Source organism: Hyperolius riggenbachi, chromosome 5 (genome assembly GCF_040937935.1).
Source record: "Hyperolius riggenbachi isolate aHypRig1 chromosome 5, aHypRig1.pri, whole genome shotgun sequence".
Classification (NCBI taxonomy): domain Eukaryota; kingdom Metazoa; phylum Chordata; class Amphibia; order Anura; family Hyperoliidae; genus Hyperolius; species Hyperolius riggenbachi.
Window position 1 is genome coordinate 255,862,443 of NC_090650.1, and position 17,050 is coordinate 255,879,492.

General features: G+C 42.6%; 1 protein-coding gene across 1 annotated transcript in view; it reads left to right on the forward strand.

Moving 5' to 3' along the window:
- Nucleotides 1–17,050, forward strand: part of EXOC2 (exocyst complex component 2) — a 290,595-nt gene that overhangs the window by 239,758 nt on the left and 33,787 nt on the right. Inside the window, exons 23-24 of the mRNA XM_068236811.1 lie at nucleotides 15,194–15,249; nucleotides 16,095–16,217. Coding sequence (XP_068092912.1) covers nucleotides 15,194–15,249; nucleotides 16,095–16,217 — 179 coding nt within the window. The remainder of the gene's footprint in view (nucleotides 1–15,193; nucleotides 15,250–16,094; nucleotides 16,218–17,050) is intronic.

Genomic DNA, 17,050 nt, shown 5'->3' on the forward strand with positions numbered 1-17,050 from the left:
AAAACAAAAAATTGTTTGCATTATAGCTACAAGAAGAATAATAATATCCAAATCCAAAAAAGCTTTATTGGCAGGACCAAATACATTTAGCATTGCCAAAGCAAAACAAAACATTAACATGGGAGAGGGGGATTTTGGGAATAATGGAAGGATATAGGTAAACAGTCCATAGGAGTGTGGAGGATGTAATGGATGGTATGCGGGGATGAGATATATATAGTCCATAGGGGAGGGGGGTATAGGTATATAGTCCATAGGGGAGGGGAGTATGGGGTTATACAGTCCATGTGGTATCATGTTCCTCTCAGTTGGTAGCAGGCAGTGATATATCGGGCTGCTATTTGCACAGTTTTTTCCTCTTCCCCCAGTAGGATATAGAGTTTCCTCTCCTCATCTGTGGAGGTGAAATCTGGGATGTGGGTGGAGAGTCTCTGGAAGTGGGCGGTCCTCAACGGTGTATATTTGCTGCAGTGTAGCAGGAAGTGGGCCTCATCCTCCAGGACCCCCTGGTCACATTGCCTGCACAGTCTCTCCTCCCGGGGCTTCCATGTCTGTCTGTGTCACCCTGTCTCTATCTTCAGGTTGTGGGCGCTCAGACGGTACAGGCTCAAGGCCTGTCTGTCTTTGTGGTAGTGTAGCCTCTCCAGATATGGAGCCATTGTGTACTCCCTCTGTAGTGATTGATAGACAGCGAGTTTCTGGGAGTTCTTTATGTCTCTTCTCCATTCCTCTAGGTATCGGTCCTTGCAGCTTTCTATCGTTCCTTTTATTTGGGCTTTTGTCAGCCTGTGTTGGTGGTCTTGGCTGGGCTGGCTGTTGACGCTTTGTTTCAAAGCGCGTGGTATGGCCTCGCCACCCTGGCTCAGTGAGGCTTTATGGTGGTAAGTGCTAGGGCTGCTGCTCTATATATTCGCCCAGTATGAGAGCGCCCTCTGCTGGATAGTCAGTCATAGTGGGAATCTGCCTAGCTCTGCCCGGCAAGCTGAGTTCGAAGTGCTGCGATGGACTTGGAGAAGATACTTGCAGAACTGTAAATGGAAGATTTCTGTTGGGCTGGAGCCCCATTTGGATTGGTCAGGGTAGGTGACCGGGCCCCATACCTCACTGCTATAGAGCAGGATTGGGGTGATGATGCTGTTGAATATCTTAACCCAGACTCTCACCGGTGGTTTTAGGTGGTAAAGTTGCCTTCTGATGGCATAAAACGTTCTGCAGGCTTTTTCCTTCAGGGCCTCTGCTGCTGGTTTAAAGCTCCCTGTTTGGTTAATTTCCTGCCCCAGGTAGGTGTAACTGTTTGTGGTCTCCAGTGGGCAGCCATTTATTATAAATGAGGAGGTGGGCGTTTTTAGATTTTTCCTCTGGAACACCATCACTTTTGTCTTCTTTGGGTTGATGGGCAGTGCCCATGTGGTGCAGAAACTCTCCAGTACTGCCAGGCTGTCCTGTAGGCCCCTTTCTGTTGGGGAGAGCAGCAGGAGATCATCTGCATACAGCAGGAACTTCACCTCATGGTCATGCAGGAGGAGGCTTGGTGCTGGGGAGGATTCCACGGCTGCAGCCAGTTGGTTAATGAATATGTTAAAGAGCGTTGGGCTCAGACTGCAACCCTGCCTGACTCCTCGACCCTGCTTGAAGAACGCACTTCTCTTCCTGTCCACTTTCACACTGCATTGGTTCCCAGTATATGAACTCTTGATGACGTCATAGGTTCTACCTCCTATTCCGCTCTCTAGGAGTTTTAGGAAAAGGCCTGGGTGCCACACCGAGTCAAACGCCTTCTTAAAATCCACAAAGCAAGCATGTATTTTGCCGCGTGAGCTGTGGTCATGGGTCTTGATAAGGCTGTGCAGTGTGTAGATGTGGTCGGTTGTGCGGTGGTTTGGCATAAACCCAGCTTGGCTTTTGCTGAGTACGTCCTGCTGTGTGAGGAAGGAGAGGATCCTTTTATTGATGATGCTGTTAAACCGTTTCCCCAGTGTACTGCTGACACAGATTCCTCTGTAGTTTGCTGGATCGTATCTGTCCCCATTCTTGTAGATGGGTGTTATGAGGCCTTCACTCCAGGCCTGAGGAAAGGAGCCCGCACTCAGGATAAGGTTGAATAGTCTTGCGAGTGCCTCATGTATGTCCGGGGGGCTGTATTTAATCATCTCTGGCAGGATGCCATCTGTACCGCTAGTCTTCTTACATTTTATCAGCTTTGTTCTTTCTCTTATTTCCTGCACCGTGATTGGTGTATTCCAGGGGGTTTTGAAAGTCCTTGATTGTCTCCTTCAGTTTTGCGGCTATTTGTTTCTGTTCCGGGGTTTGGGCATTTTCTGGGATGTCTTTGTAGAGGTCCCTGAAGTAGTGGAGCCAGATGTGGCCATTTTGGATGTGAAGAGGGCTTTTCTTGGGCTTTGTCCCAATATGGTTCCAAGTCTCCCAGAATGAGTTGTCTTGGAGGGAGTCCTCCAGCTGTTGGAGTTTGTGGGAGATATGGTTTTGTTTTTTCCGCTGCTTGCCGACCGCGTAACGCCGATGGGCTTGGCTGCAGTGGCAGCCCCAGGACCCCCTAAAGCCCATCGGCGTAAAGTCCTGCAGGAGATTGCACTTGGTAGGCGGCGCTCTGCCTTCAGTCTCCCAGCGGTGATCGCCGTCTAAATACCATATACAGCGCTGCGATCTACAGCAGCGCTGTACTGGGAACAGCCGTGTGACACGACTGCCCCCTCCTGAGTCTTGGTGGGGGAGGGGGGAGGAAGAGTTTAAAGGGAAATTTATTTAAAAATAAATTTACAAAAAAAAAAAAAAAAACACTGGGGGAGTGATCAGACCCCACCAACAGAGAGCTCTGTTGGTGGGGAGAAAAGGAAGGGGGGATCACTTGTGTGTTGTGTTGTGTGGCCCTGAGGCTTGGCTTTAAAGCTGCAGTGGCCTATTTGACAAAGAATGGCCTGGTCTTTAGCGGGGGGGGGGGGGGTAAAGCCTGTGGCCGTGAAGTGGTTAAACACATTGGCCTCAATTCACTAAGCAGTTTAGACTAGTCTACTGATGGTTTGGTGCAGGGGTCCCCAAACATTTTGGGTTGGGGGCAGGGTCAACATACTTCAGACTGCTGGGAGGCCGGAATATACATAAAATGATGTCCTTGCGGGCCAGACAGTGACGCATACCCAGGTGACAACCTGAAGTCCAATTGGACAGCAGTGTCACCTGATGTGGAATTTGATTGGAAACCAGCAAATTACTGCTTTCTGGCCTCCATGTGGATGGGTGGTGCCAGAACTGCTATTCTATATGTGGACCACCAATATTTAAAGATGTAGCTGACCGCAACTATAAGTAATACATTTTGTTTATGGGGGCCGGTAAAAAAGCCTCAGGGGGCCACATTCGGCCTGCGGGCCTTAGTTTGAGGACCACTGGTTTGGTGTAATGTTTTTAGACCTGGTCTAACATTCAGTAATTACACGATTCCCAAAGGCAAACAAGGAGTAACCACGCCCACTTTTTCTGACAGAGATTAGACCAGCTGATTTCTGTGGGTGCATCGCGTCAGGCGCGCGGCGGTTGCATGCGCGCTGGCGGCGGCCGTAGACCTAGAGCCCGTTTTTTAAACGGGCTGGGTCTACTAGTGGCATATAAACTTCATTCCGATGGACAGTTTACATTTTTTTATTAACTCTTAAAGTAAACCTGAGATGGGTAGAAGGAAAAACACACACACACACACCCACACCCACCTTGGACTTCCTCCAGCTCCCCTCCAGGGGCTGATCCCTCCCTCGCTGTCCACCGCCGCTGGGATCATCCACAATCGGCTGCGGAAAAGTTCTCCAGTCTGGGACTTTCTGCGCATCCTGACTGGACTGGAGGATTTTCTGGGGCCATTTGCGGGTGATCCCGGGTGTGCGGAGGAGGACAGTGAGGGAGCGATCAGCCCGGAGGGGGCAAGAGGCAGCCTCGGGTATGTATTTTTAAGACCCGTGAACACGCCTGACTCAAGCCGATAATCAGGTGTGTGTACGGAGGTGCAAGCAATTCACACATCGGATCAACTGACCCCCAGTGATGGCCAACTTCATTGTTTGCGCCACTCCCTGCCTGTCGAGATCACGCATGCATCACTCCGATGTCCCTCCACCGTCGTCGGCTACACAGATGTCACGCCTCTGTAAAGCGGCGACGGGCGACATCAGTAGTTTGGTGTGTACGTACCCTTAGACACAATTTTTGCAATAGTAGAAATGCTGTTTTCAGCATTCTCATGTATTTATTTTTATTTATTCAAGTATTTATATAGCGCTAACATATTACACAGCGCTGTACAGAGTATATCGTCTTGACACTAACTGTCCCTTAGAGGGGCTCACAATCTAGTCGCTGCCATAATCATATGTCAATGTATGTATCATGTAGTGTATGTATTATAGTCTAAGGCCAATTTAGGGGTAAGCCAATTAACTTATCTGTATGTTTTTGTGATGTGGGAGAAAACCGGAGTGCCCGGATGAAACCCACACAGTCACGGGGAGAACATACAAACTCCTTGCAGATGTTGACCTGGCTGGGATTTGAATCGGGACCCAGCGTTGCAAGGCAAGAGCACTAACCACTATGCCACCGTGCTGCCCACATTCTTTCAAAGAATGTTACTGTATAAGTATCAATATGTATTTAGATATTGATTACAATAAGTGATATAAAGCCTAACTGGCTTACAGCTCAATAGGAACTGCAATCTCATGCCAGTTTTAATTTGACTGGTCCTCTATTGCACAGACTTAATAAGGTTGGTTTCTTTGTATTATTTTCACATTTTGTCTATAAAAACAAGCATCGTCAGCAGATATATAAACGCTTTGGCTATGATCATAGCCCATTAAGAACAACACATTTTATTGCGGCGTGGCATAATTTCGGTCTTCAGTGCAGTTACGGAATGTGCTTCACCCACAGTTCTGTAGAATCCCACCATTACCGTATGACACATCTCCTAATTCTGGGGCCGTGTCTGGGTGTCATTGTATCGTCAGCCACCTATTGTTTGTCTCTACTTCTTAAAAACGATCCATTTTACAATAAATGAAGGCATAGGAAAAGATTGAGTTCACAGTAATGTTTTGGAAACTAGCTGCATTACCTATTGGCTTAGCGTGCTAAAAAAGTACCTATCTTATTTGTAACGCGGTTTGAATCTAATTTTAGCACAGCCAGCAATAGGCAATCTGTAAGCGATTTCTAAAAACAGGAAATGTGGTTAGATAAGTGGGTATGTTCCAACAATGTTTCCAAAATCGTGTGAAGAATTGTGAATGAGAATTGTAGTAATGTTTGTAAAAGGTATTTAGATTTTATCTCAAATATTTAAATTCAACCTTGCCAAAGTGTAGGTCAATTATTTGCATATTTTTTTTTAAAACTTGTGTTGCTGATCATACTCTGTTATGAGAAACTTATGCTGGCATGTGTCATAACTATAGCCACGGAGGCTGTTATATGACATAGGGGAGGGAAGTGTGTGGTAGACTACTCTGATCCCCTTTAGCATTGAGATGTTGGTGACAAAATGGAAGAAAACAAAGGTAGCATATCAATTATGTAAGCTGGGTAGAAGTGTCTTCCATGGGCACAAGAACCACCAATACAAGCCACCTACAGAAGTCATGGCTTGTGAGGTTACTGGTTATTCCTATGCTGTATCCACTGTTTGGGAGACATACAGTCTCCAGTGCCCAGTTCTGGGACACCTGAAATGTAAGTGCTCATTCACACTGTGGCCCTTATTCCTCGAGTCCGACCAAAAATAAAAATACATAAATTCATTTTTTTTCTAGAAGATAATTTTCCATCTTCTGTTTAAAATAACACATAAAAATAAAGAAATTTGTAATTGAAAAAGTACCAAAAAGTAGGTGAACAAGTACTCTCAAAATTATTTTAACCACGTAAGGACCACGGGCTCTTCCCCCAGTGATTTTTTACAATTCAGCGCTCTTCAACTTTAATAGCTTGCTGCAGGGCCGAACAACTCGGCACACAAATGAATTCCCCCCCCCCTCTTTTCTGCCCACCAACAGAGATTTCTGTTGGTGGGCTCTGATCACTGCTGCAGAGTTGTTGTTGTTGTTTTTGTTAATTTATTTGTAATTTAATTTTAAATAAATTTGTCTTTTTTTTTTTTTTTTTATTTATTTATTCTATCCCCCCCCCCCCCCCCCCCCCCGCCAGCCAATCAGGGCGATCCTCTCTCACAGGCAACAGGGATTGTGATCGGAGCCACTCTAGGGGACAGCCGAGTGACACGGCTGTCCCCAGTATAGCGCTGCAGTAGAACGCAGCGCTGTGCAATGTAAATAGATGAAACCGCCTAACAGTCTGCTAGCGGAGTGCGTGATCCCCTGCAAATCACTCCCAGAGAGCCACCTTGTGGCCGCAAGTGTCCGTGTGCGTTGCTGTCAATTATGGCGTACCACACATAAGGCTTGATTCACTAAACCATAACTGATATCATGGTCGCGCTAGAGGTTTGAGCGTAGAATCGCAAATTTTTGCACCCAAACACGAATTTTTGTGTAAACAATTTGTGCTTGCGTGCAAAAACGTTACGCGCATTATAACACGCGCAAAATGCTAGCTTGACCGTGATGATCAGTTGTCACGGTTTAGTGAATCAAGCCCATAGTGTGTGATGCGCATGATAACATGAAAATCTATAGACTTTCATGCTACCATTCACAGTACAGTGTGTGTCCCTGCGCGTTGTGATGTAATGCGCTCAGGAACATTTTATCGCAGGATGCACATCTGGTTCTGATGTTTCAAAGCCACCAATGTCCATGTCATAGCACACTGCTACACGCATTCCATGCATCAGGAACGCATGCGCGAAATCGCATTTGTGCATGCATTGTGTAGTATGAATGAGCCCTAAGGGTCTTCTGTTACTCTAGCCTTTTTAAAGAGAACCCGAAGTGGGAAGTATATGGAGACTGCTATATTTATTTCCTTTTAAGCAATACCAGTTGCCTCGCAGCCATGCTGGTCTATTTGGCTGCAGTAGTGTCTGAATCACACCAGTAACAAGTATGCAACTAATCTTGTCAGATTTCACAAAAATGTCAAATGCCTGATCTGCTACATGCTTGTTCAGGGTCTATGGCTAAAATTATTAAAGGCAGAGGATCAGTAGGATAGCCAGGCAACTGGTATTGCATTAAAAAAAAATATGACAGCCTTTGGTCAAATACTGCTCTCTGACACCGCAGGAGGCTTTGGAAGTCTTCGGGAGCCTGAGTGCTCCTGGGCACCTCTGTACTGCGCCTGCACGATTGCCCTCTCTTGCCCGCATGCGCAGTACTGAGCCCAAATGCTCCCAAAGACTTCCGAAGCCTCCTGTGGTAGGGTTTTCAAATGGGGTGATATCGCTGGAACTGTGAGAGGAGTGGGAGAGCTCTAAGGACCCAGAGCCTTCCCTCTCCTTAGGTAAGTATCTGTTTATTTTTTCAATTCCCATTAGCTTTAAAGTGAATCTAAACTGAGAAGGATATGGAATTTTCCTTTTAAAATTATAACAGTTGCCTGACTCTCTTGCTGATCCTGTGTCTCTAATACTTTTAGCCACAGCCCCTGAGCAAGCATGCAGATCAGGTGCTCTGACTGAAGTCAGACTGGATTAGCTGCATGCTTATTTCAGGTGTAATACTGCCACTGCTGCAGCCAAAGAGATCCGCAGGACTGCCAGGCAACTGATAATGAAACGTCCATATCCCTCTCAGTTTAGGTGCACTTTAAGTATAAACAGAAGCAAATTAGTTGTATCTAGGTGAGCAAACACTGCTGGTAACAAGAGAGCTGAAAAGTTTAAAGTTAATTCTTTCTTTTTGATGACAGCTGAATCAACCAGGTTGTACGTCACACTAAGATGGCTGCTGGGCAGAATTCTGTGTTAGAATTTAACCCTTTAAATGGGAGGTTTTATATAGTATTGCTACTATACCTTCAATTGTCTTTTAAGATTATTTTTATGTCAGGTTGTCCTCAGTATGCCAATACTTTTTATTCAGTAAATCATCCAATCTTGTGTAGGTATTCTGTGTCCTGTTTGCCATGGAATTTGGTGTCATATGCCTTATAATTTAAGCAATTCATTTTCCAGCCTGCATTGCTTCACAATAAACTGTTCTACCTCCTGTTCAGTAATGTATTATTATTATTATTTTACTGCATTGTATTTCATTGAGCTCATCAATATACGTATTCATTATGTTGTACAGTGAGCAAAAAAAAGTGAAAAACATGTTTATCAAGTTCTGCATGTCAAACTTCCTAGCCGCAACTGTGTTTCCTCTGTGGGTTTTTTTATTTGTTTAAAGAAGAAACATTAAAGGAGTATGTGAAAAAGAGGAAAGAGCAACGTGAAACTTGTGTGCCCAGTTTTCTCCATGATACAATACACACCTTCCCTTTCTGCTTACTGCATTGGCTATTGATTGAGACTTACTGGAAGAACAGGGGAGGGGAGGAGTTAGCAGTAAACTTGTTATTCTTAGTTATTGAGTCCTGGGGAAATCCCAGTACTGACTTGTGCTGCAGACAAGTAGGCGAGAAGTGCTCATGCTATTGGGATGTGTAGGTGGGGACAGTTCATTCACATATGACATCATGACCAACAGGTAGTACACAACATCAGCTCTGACCACCTGTTGGTTAAAGTGCATAAAGGTTAGGGAATTCTCGATGTTTATGTGCCGTGTGAATTTTGAGCTTTGCCTGCCACTGTAGTCTTGTTTTGTTTACAAGATATCATGTAGACCTTCTCAGGATTGATTTAATGATTGACTAACAGTTTGCAGGACATAACAGTAGTGTGCATATTACCTTTATATAGTTTATTAGTAGCTTAAAGGGTAACTCCAGACAAAATGTTTCTATTTTGTTTTTAGATATCATGGGAAATAATCAAAACCCTTGTGATGTTTTTTATAGCTAATTAATAAATAGAAATAAAGAACAATAATTTAATCTGATCTTGCACCTCATATTCTACAAAGATTGGCTCACTATAGCAAAACACTCAAAACAAAATATAAGGACATGTTGTTTACTGATTTTACCCTTAACTTTCTTGGCGATAACTCCCATCAGTCTTGGGGTAAAAAAAAAGAAGCCCGGAGTGGTAATCTTGAGCCTGACTCAGGGATGCCGTTGGGAGATATGGAGACACAGCACAGGATGGCGGCGTTTCTAACTCACCGTACCCCGCATCCAGACGCTGGCAGACCTTGTTCTGGTCCGGAAGGGAAGAACATCTGCACAGACCCCAATATATACCTTATTGGGTTTTTAACCCAAGACTTGGGAGCAGCCAGCAAATGTGTGCTGTTGAAGATAATTTACTTTTCCACAGCTGTGCTACTCTGCTTGAGGACGGAACGAATTATCACGGTGGCTATTCTGTTATAATAGAGGTGGGAGGAAGAGAGGAGAGACATTGTGTTTGCGTTATTCAGGGGGTGGGCCAACCTGGTATCTGCCTTATGGAGGGATGGGGCAGAAGACTAGCTGCTGCTCTAGTCAGCGGGGGGGGGGGGGGGGGGCACTTTGATAAAGGGGACCCCTTGGGGGTCACAAAAAAGATCCTCTTCAATCCTGCAGTTGCTCCACATGACCTTCCTCTTCTTTTGGCTGCAATCCCAGCCGCGTACGAGCATTTCCATATTAGGCATGCATGAGTAAGATCCATGTAGCCCAGTGGAATAAAGCACTTGTGCTCAAGTGGTGTGATTCTAATGGGCATGCACAGACCTTACTGACCCATGCCCAGTCTGGATGCAACAGGAGCACCACCACAAGAAACATAAACTTAGAGGGGACCCAGCACTGGAATAGTGGGCTGCAGAAGGGTCAGGAAGTCTCTGGAATATCCACAAGATTCCCACTACTGAGACAAGTTTCAGTTTTCCTTTGTATTTTCCGCTTCAGATGCACTTTCATTCTTGCCAGCAAATGTGGACAGGTGTCCAGTGTCTACTCTACATCTTCCTGTAATAATCCTATATGAGCTTTGCTTCTTGCCTAGTCTGCTAAATGTCACATGCAGCATGCATGTGCAGAATACAGCAATCAATAGTAACTAGTCAGAAATAGTCTCTTGGTGGGAGTGGTTCCAGTAAGGTGAAATATTTTTGATTCTATGAATGAATCATGAAACTGACTCATTTGCAGTCCTGGTACTTTGAACCCCATCTGCATGTGTATATAGAGCTGTTGTATATCGGTTTCATATTGTTTTGATTTATGAATGATTGGGATGAGGGAGGTACTGTCCAGATATTTTCTGCATCCATGGTAACTGTAATACTAAAACTTTGTCATTAAACAGAGTTTGACAGCTGCAATTTTGGTTTATGCAGTTTGTTTTAAAATGTGATTATTTTTTTTCTCTTTTGTGTGGATTGAGGTTTTCAATTATTTTACTTTAGTTTTTAGAGTTTTTGGTACGTTTAGTACTTAAATTAAACTATATCAACAGTCATAGTAAGTATGTCATGAGAGCAAATGCCTTAATGTGAAAGTGTTTGTATTAATGAAGTTCTTTAAAACTTACCCACAAGGCCTCTCACTCTGGTCATATTTGAAACCTCTGTTAGTACAGAAATGTCTCAGAGGCAACCCCACAAAGCAAGTCACTAATACTAAGCTGTCTCAGTGTTATTTGTATAAGATTCAGATAAAGGCATTTAGTAGCACCTTCAAGTACACCACCACCCATATACAGTGGGATGCAAAAGTTTGGGCAACCTTGTTAATCATCAGAATTTTCTTGTATAAATTGTTGGTTGTTACGATAAAAAATGTCAGTTAAATATATAATATAAGAGACACACACAGTGATATTTGAGAAGTGAAATGAAGTTTATTGGATTTACAGAAAGTGCACAATAATTGTTTACATAAAATTAGGCAGGTGCATACATTTGGGCACTGTTGTCATTATATTGATTCCAAAACCTTTAGAACTAATTATTGGAACTCAAATTGGCTTTGTAAGCTCAGTGACCCCTGACCGACATACACAGGTAAATCCAATTATGAGAAAAAAAGTATTTAAGGGGGTCAATTGTAAGTTTCTCTCCTCTTTTAATTTTCCCTGAAGAGACGCAACATGGGGGTCTCAAAACAACTCTCAAATGACCTGAAGACAAGGATTGTTCACCATCATGGTTTAGGGGAAGGATACAGATGGAGTCACTGTGCATCGTTCAACCATTCAGGACACTTTACACATGGAGATGCTGTATGCGAGAGTGATGCAGAGGAAGCCTTTTCTCCACCCACAGCACACAACAGAGCCGCTTGAGGTATGCTAAAGCACATTTGGACAAGCCAGCTTCATTTTGGAATAAGATGCTTTGGAGTGAAGAAACTAACATTAAGTAATTTGGGCATAACAAGGGGCATTTTGCATGGAGGAAAAAGAACACAGCATTCCAAGAAAAATACCTGCTACCTACAGTAAAATTTGGTGGTGGTTCCATCATGCTGTGGGGATGTGTGGCCAGTGCAGGGACTGGTAATCTTGTCAAAGTTGATAGACGCATGGATTCTGCTCAGTATCAGCAGATTCTGGAGACCAGTGTCCAGGAATCAGTGACAAAGCTGAAGCTGCACTGGGGCTGGATCTTTCAACAAGACAACGACCCTAAACACTGCTCAAAATCCACTAAGGCATTCATGCAGAGGAACAAGTACAACATTCTGCAATGGCCATCTCAGTCCCCAGACCTGAATATAATTAAAAATCTGTGGTGTGAGTTAAAGAGAGCTGTCCATGCTCAGAAGCCATCAAACCTGAATGAACTAGAGATGTTTTGTAGAGAGGAATCATCCAAAAATACCTTCAACCAGAATCCAGACTCTCATTGGAACTTACAGGAAGCGTTTAGAGGCTGTAATTTCTGCAAAAGGAGGATCTACTAAATATTGATTTCATTTCTTTTTTGTGGTGCCCAAATGTATTCACCTGCCTAATTGTGTTTAAACAATTATTGCACACTTTCTGTAAATCCAGTAAACTTCATTTCACTTCTCAAATATCACTGTGTGTGTCTCCTATATGATATATTTAACTGATGTTTTTTATCGTAACAACTGACTATTTATACAGGAAAATCCTGATGATTAACAAGGTTGCCCAAACTTTCGCATCCCTGTGTGTGTGTGTGTGTGTGTGTGTGTGTGTGTGTGTGTGTGTGTGTGTGTGTGTGTGTGTGTGTGTGTGTGTGTGTGTGTGTGTGTGTGTGTGTGTATTCTGCATACATTCTATACATGATGCTACAAAGAATCAATGGCCAGTTGGGTCCTACTGGGTAAAATAAATAAGGGTTGAAGCAGAGCTATATGTGTGTTGCAGGTATTGATCTGCAGTCAGAGAACTTTGGAGGGTGGTGCTAAAAGAACATTATTACCTGCACTAAATCCCAGGGTTCCTTGAGTACTCTGCAGGGGTTCCTTGGATTTCCCCTATCGTGGGGGAAGTATAATAGAGTACATTATAATAGGGGGAACTGTAAAAAAAGAAGCACTAAATTGAGGGTCCGATAATGAGCACATTAATAAAAAGCACTAGGACAAGGAGACAGTATAATGAGTGTCAGTGTATTAGGGGTAGTGAAATAAACAGCCTCATCTACTTTTGAAGACCATGCCCTCTGCAAAATAAATTCAGGGGTTTCTTGAGATCAAACAATTGTTTGAGGGAGTTCTTTGGGATCTAAAAGTTATTTGCAGGGTTCTTCCAGGGTAAAAAGGTTGAGAAAGGCCCCTCTAACCCCGTATCTTTTAGTGCTGCTGCATTGAGGCAGTCAGTCTAGTAGCCCTGTGTACTCTCCCCTATGACCACACTTACCACCAGTGCTCCCAACCACTTTCTTCCTTTTTTTGTCAGTGCCTTCTGTCGATTGGATGTCCCTGGCAGTTTGCGCCATACCCAGGATCAAATTGAAACAAAGGGAAAAGCCAAAAGGCACCACGTGGGTAAGGGGGGTTTAATACAAAAGACAGGACAATCGGGATTGCACTGCATGTTAGGATTTAAGATGTAATACAATGCATGCAAGCAAGATGGAGTACAATGCGTGCAGTTCAGCACTAGATTCCCATTATTTTATTGAAACACACAACTGAAGCTGTGCTCCTCCTGCGGAGACCTTAAATAAGGTATACGAAAGGTTAGTAATTTGAAGTGTGTGGCAATTTGTAGAGATGAACTGAAGGGATTTATTTTTTCTTAACAAAGGTAAAAAAAATCCTTGCAGCCTATGTGCAGACTAACGGTTGCCATGTAATAAAACGCCATTCTAGATATGGCTAGGTGAATGACTCTTGCAGTGCTTGGGTACCAGTGACAGTTGAGAGCTCCACCTCTGAAGGGGTGCAGAAATGTGAAATAACAATCACCAAATTCATTATTGGTGATGACTTCATGGTTAAAAGCAACTAGATACTGTACAACTATTCCAAGGGTTTTTTTGTGTAACCCAAGCCCCCCTCCCTCCAGCAAAAATTACATGGGGCCCCTCAATGTTCACACCCTTTCCCTTGCCTACCCCTTGTGACACTTATAACATGGGGCCCATCTTGCAAGTGTCATAAAATTAGTGTGGATATTGTAATCTTCACACTCATAACAAAAAAACACCTGATCTGAAAAATTGGACCCCTTTATCAGAGGGAGGGAAGTAGTTGTTTGGGACCCCTTACAGCTCTGGCCCCCCAGCAGTCACATGGTGTTGCTCCCCTGTAGTTACAACCCTGGTGTAACCTGTGTGTATACTTTGTTTTAAAGACCCCTGCATTGTTCCTCTATCTGACTGAACAGGCTGGTCTCCAATTCTCCACCAACCCACTGCTTAATTGCTAAGTACCTAAGAACGTCTTAAGCAATTGGACAGAAAATTGAGGGAAGGGGGCAGCATATAATTTTGGGAATTACTGTTAGAGAGTTGCAGAACTATCCCAAGTTGTGAGAAGCCAGTGATGCTAGCAGTGTTTAGTAGGGGTTTGAACAGTGGGGTTAATGTAATAGAGCTGGACCACGTAAGTGATCGAACAAAAACCTAGACTAGATTTTTTTTTTAATGTTCTGATATCAGATGACTAAAGTGTGCAGACCAGTCATTGGCTTATTGCAAGTGGAGTTTATGAAATGTTAATTTAGTGTTTGTGTGATTGTAGTCATGCGCAGGCTCTTCAGATCAGAATTTTTTTTGTATAAATCCATGCTGTCTTGGGTTTATAGAATTAGATTCTTGCTGTGGTTGCATACAAGTCACAGTAATAGCACAAACACTAATACATTCAGCAGTCATTAATAGATCCCAGTCAAAGCATTCTGGACTGCAGCGTTTGCCTCTGTTCTTCAGCTTCAGACCATCAGTACTAGAACAACACATTTGTAACATTCCAGAGTGACTATAGGGTTCATTGTGAACTGCGCATTTTATATTTTGTAAAAAGACAGTAGATTGAGTTCAGAGCAGCAGTTCTTAAAAGGGGCACTATGGCGAAAAATTGTAAAATTTAAAATATGTGCAAACCTAAACAAATAAGTACAGGTTTTGGACTAGTCCATCTCTTCATAGTGGATTCTCAGGGATTTATTTATTTTCAAAAGAACTTAGTTGCTCGGTCCAACTGCCAAAAAACTGTGTAGCGAGCAGGGAAGCTGGCCAGCATCATTGTTTAAATCCTTTTTAGGGAATATCTTTATAAGGAATAAAAGCCTTGCTGAGAATCCCCTATGAAGAGGTGGACTAGTCAAAACCTGTCGCTTCTGTCAGATTTCTACTACCTACTGTAAGTGACAGCAACATAGGAGAAAAGTAATTTATGGCTCATTTTACTCTTGAAAAAATTTAGTTCTTATTTGTCTATGTTTGCACATATTTTAAATGTTATAATTTTTTGCCATAACCCATAATATTCTAATTTGGAAGTATGCTATAGCATTTATTTGCATCCACTTTACATATACTGTATGACCTCAGTGCTTGGCCCCGATTGGCCAATTTTCTTTGCTATCAATGGTGACAAATGACAAATTTTAAATTTCTCCCCTTTGTGATTAATTTATGTTTTGAAATGTGCATATAGGTATAGAACTGTAAATGTATAGTGTTACTAACATTTCTGCCCTATATATTCTTAGGTGTAAGAAACTATTTGAAGGAAGCATTAGTGAACATCATTGCTGTACATGCAGAGGTGAGTTGGAGGAGTCATGTGTCTTCCTGTCTTGTGTGAAGGACTGCAGTCACTGTATTTTGTATTGTGCTGTGAGGGTGGCAGGATAGTTTACTTCTTAAGAGCACCACCTTTGATGTTGGAAACCAGGGTTCAGATGCTCACTAGAACCAGTATCAAACTAGTGAGGGGTCTTTGAGTCAGACTCCCTAATATTCCACATGCCAACCAGGGCGGCTTATAGAGCATGTTGGAAGATGCTGGATGATTTCTTACAGAGTTCATGTTCATGGAGCTGTCTTCAGCACCATCATCCTACTCTTGTCTCAGGGTTTTTTTTTTATATAATAAGATAATAAAAAAGTGTCAAGGGCAAGATGTTGTTCACCTGGCACTGCAGTGTTAATTTAATTGATTGCTATCACTGAATGCTGATTAGTTTTGTAATTGCTTGGGGCCCTATGACTGCTAATAAACGTTATGTTTATGGAAACGACTATATCGCACATTAAGTAGTGAATCATTATTGCAACGTGTGTCCACTTAAGGTAACATAAAAAAGTAACCTCCAAATTAAAATAGAAAATGTGTGTATTAGAATTAGATGACCTGACCTGAACAAGGCTTTTTGACTTCACTGCTTATTGTTGCAGTATGTGTTCCACCAGTAGCTTTCAAGGTGAATAGTTTACTGTTCTGTAATAATCTAATTTAAAGTGTTTTTATCTTTTAAGTATAATAAAAACAAAAGCGGTAAAGACATTATTTTTAGTTTTTATCCGAAATGGTACCAGTTACTTATCATTCAGTGTTATTGCAATCTTTACCTAGAATGATTTATATGCCATGGGTTTTGATAATTTCAGGTCTTCTCAGTTTCCAAAGAACTAGTTCCTCGGGTAATGTCGCGGATCGTGGAAGCAGTTGGAGAAGAGCTCAGCAGGCTCATGCAATGTGTGTCAACCTTCAGCAGGAATGGAGCCTTACAGGTCAGTCCATTCTGTTGACGGCTAAGCTGTTTTTCCCAGTCTTGATTCAGACTTATACTGCACTGAATATTCTGTAGCCAATATTTAATTATTTATATCATGTATTTAGTACTTAACAGACTACAGATTCATTTATTTATAGCAACCTGTTTTATACAGATTACAACTTTGATAATGCTTATTCTGTTCCAGTCAAAAGAACACGAAATTTAAACATGCCTGTGTTAACAAATCGTTAGAACATGAGGGTATGAATTCCAAGAAAGAGAATACATTATACCCCAGAAGACATATACAGGTCCTTCTCAAAAAAATTAGCATATTGTGATAAAGTTCATTATTTTCTGCAATGTACTGATAAACATTAGACTTTCATATATTTTAGATTCATTACACACAACTGAAGTAGTTCAAGCCTTTTATTGTTTTAATATTGATGATTTTGGCATACAGCTCATCAAAACCCAAAATTCCTATCACAAAAAATTAGCATATCATGAAGATGTTCTCTAAATGAGCTATTAACCTAATCATCTGAATCAACTAATTAACTCTAAACATCAGCAAAAGATTACTGAGGCTTTTAAAAACTCCCAGCCTGGTTCATTACTCAAAACCGCAATCATGGGTAAGACTGCCGACCTGACTGCTGTCCAGAAGGCCATCATTGACCCCCTCAAGCAAGAGGGTAAGACACAGAAAGAAATTTCTGAACGAATAGGCTGTTCCCAGAGTGCTGTATCAAGGCACCTCAGTGGGAAGTCTGTGGGAAGGAAAAAGTGTGGCAGAAAACGCTGCACAACGAGAAGAGGTGACCGGACCCTAAGGAAGAT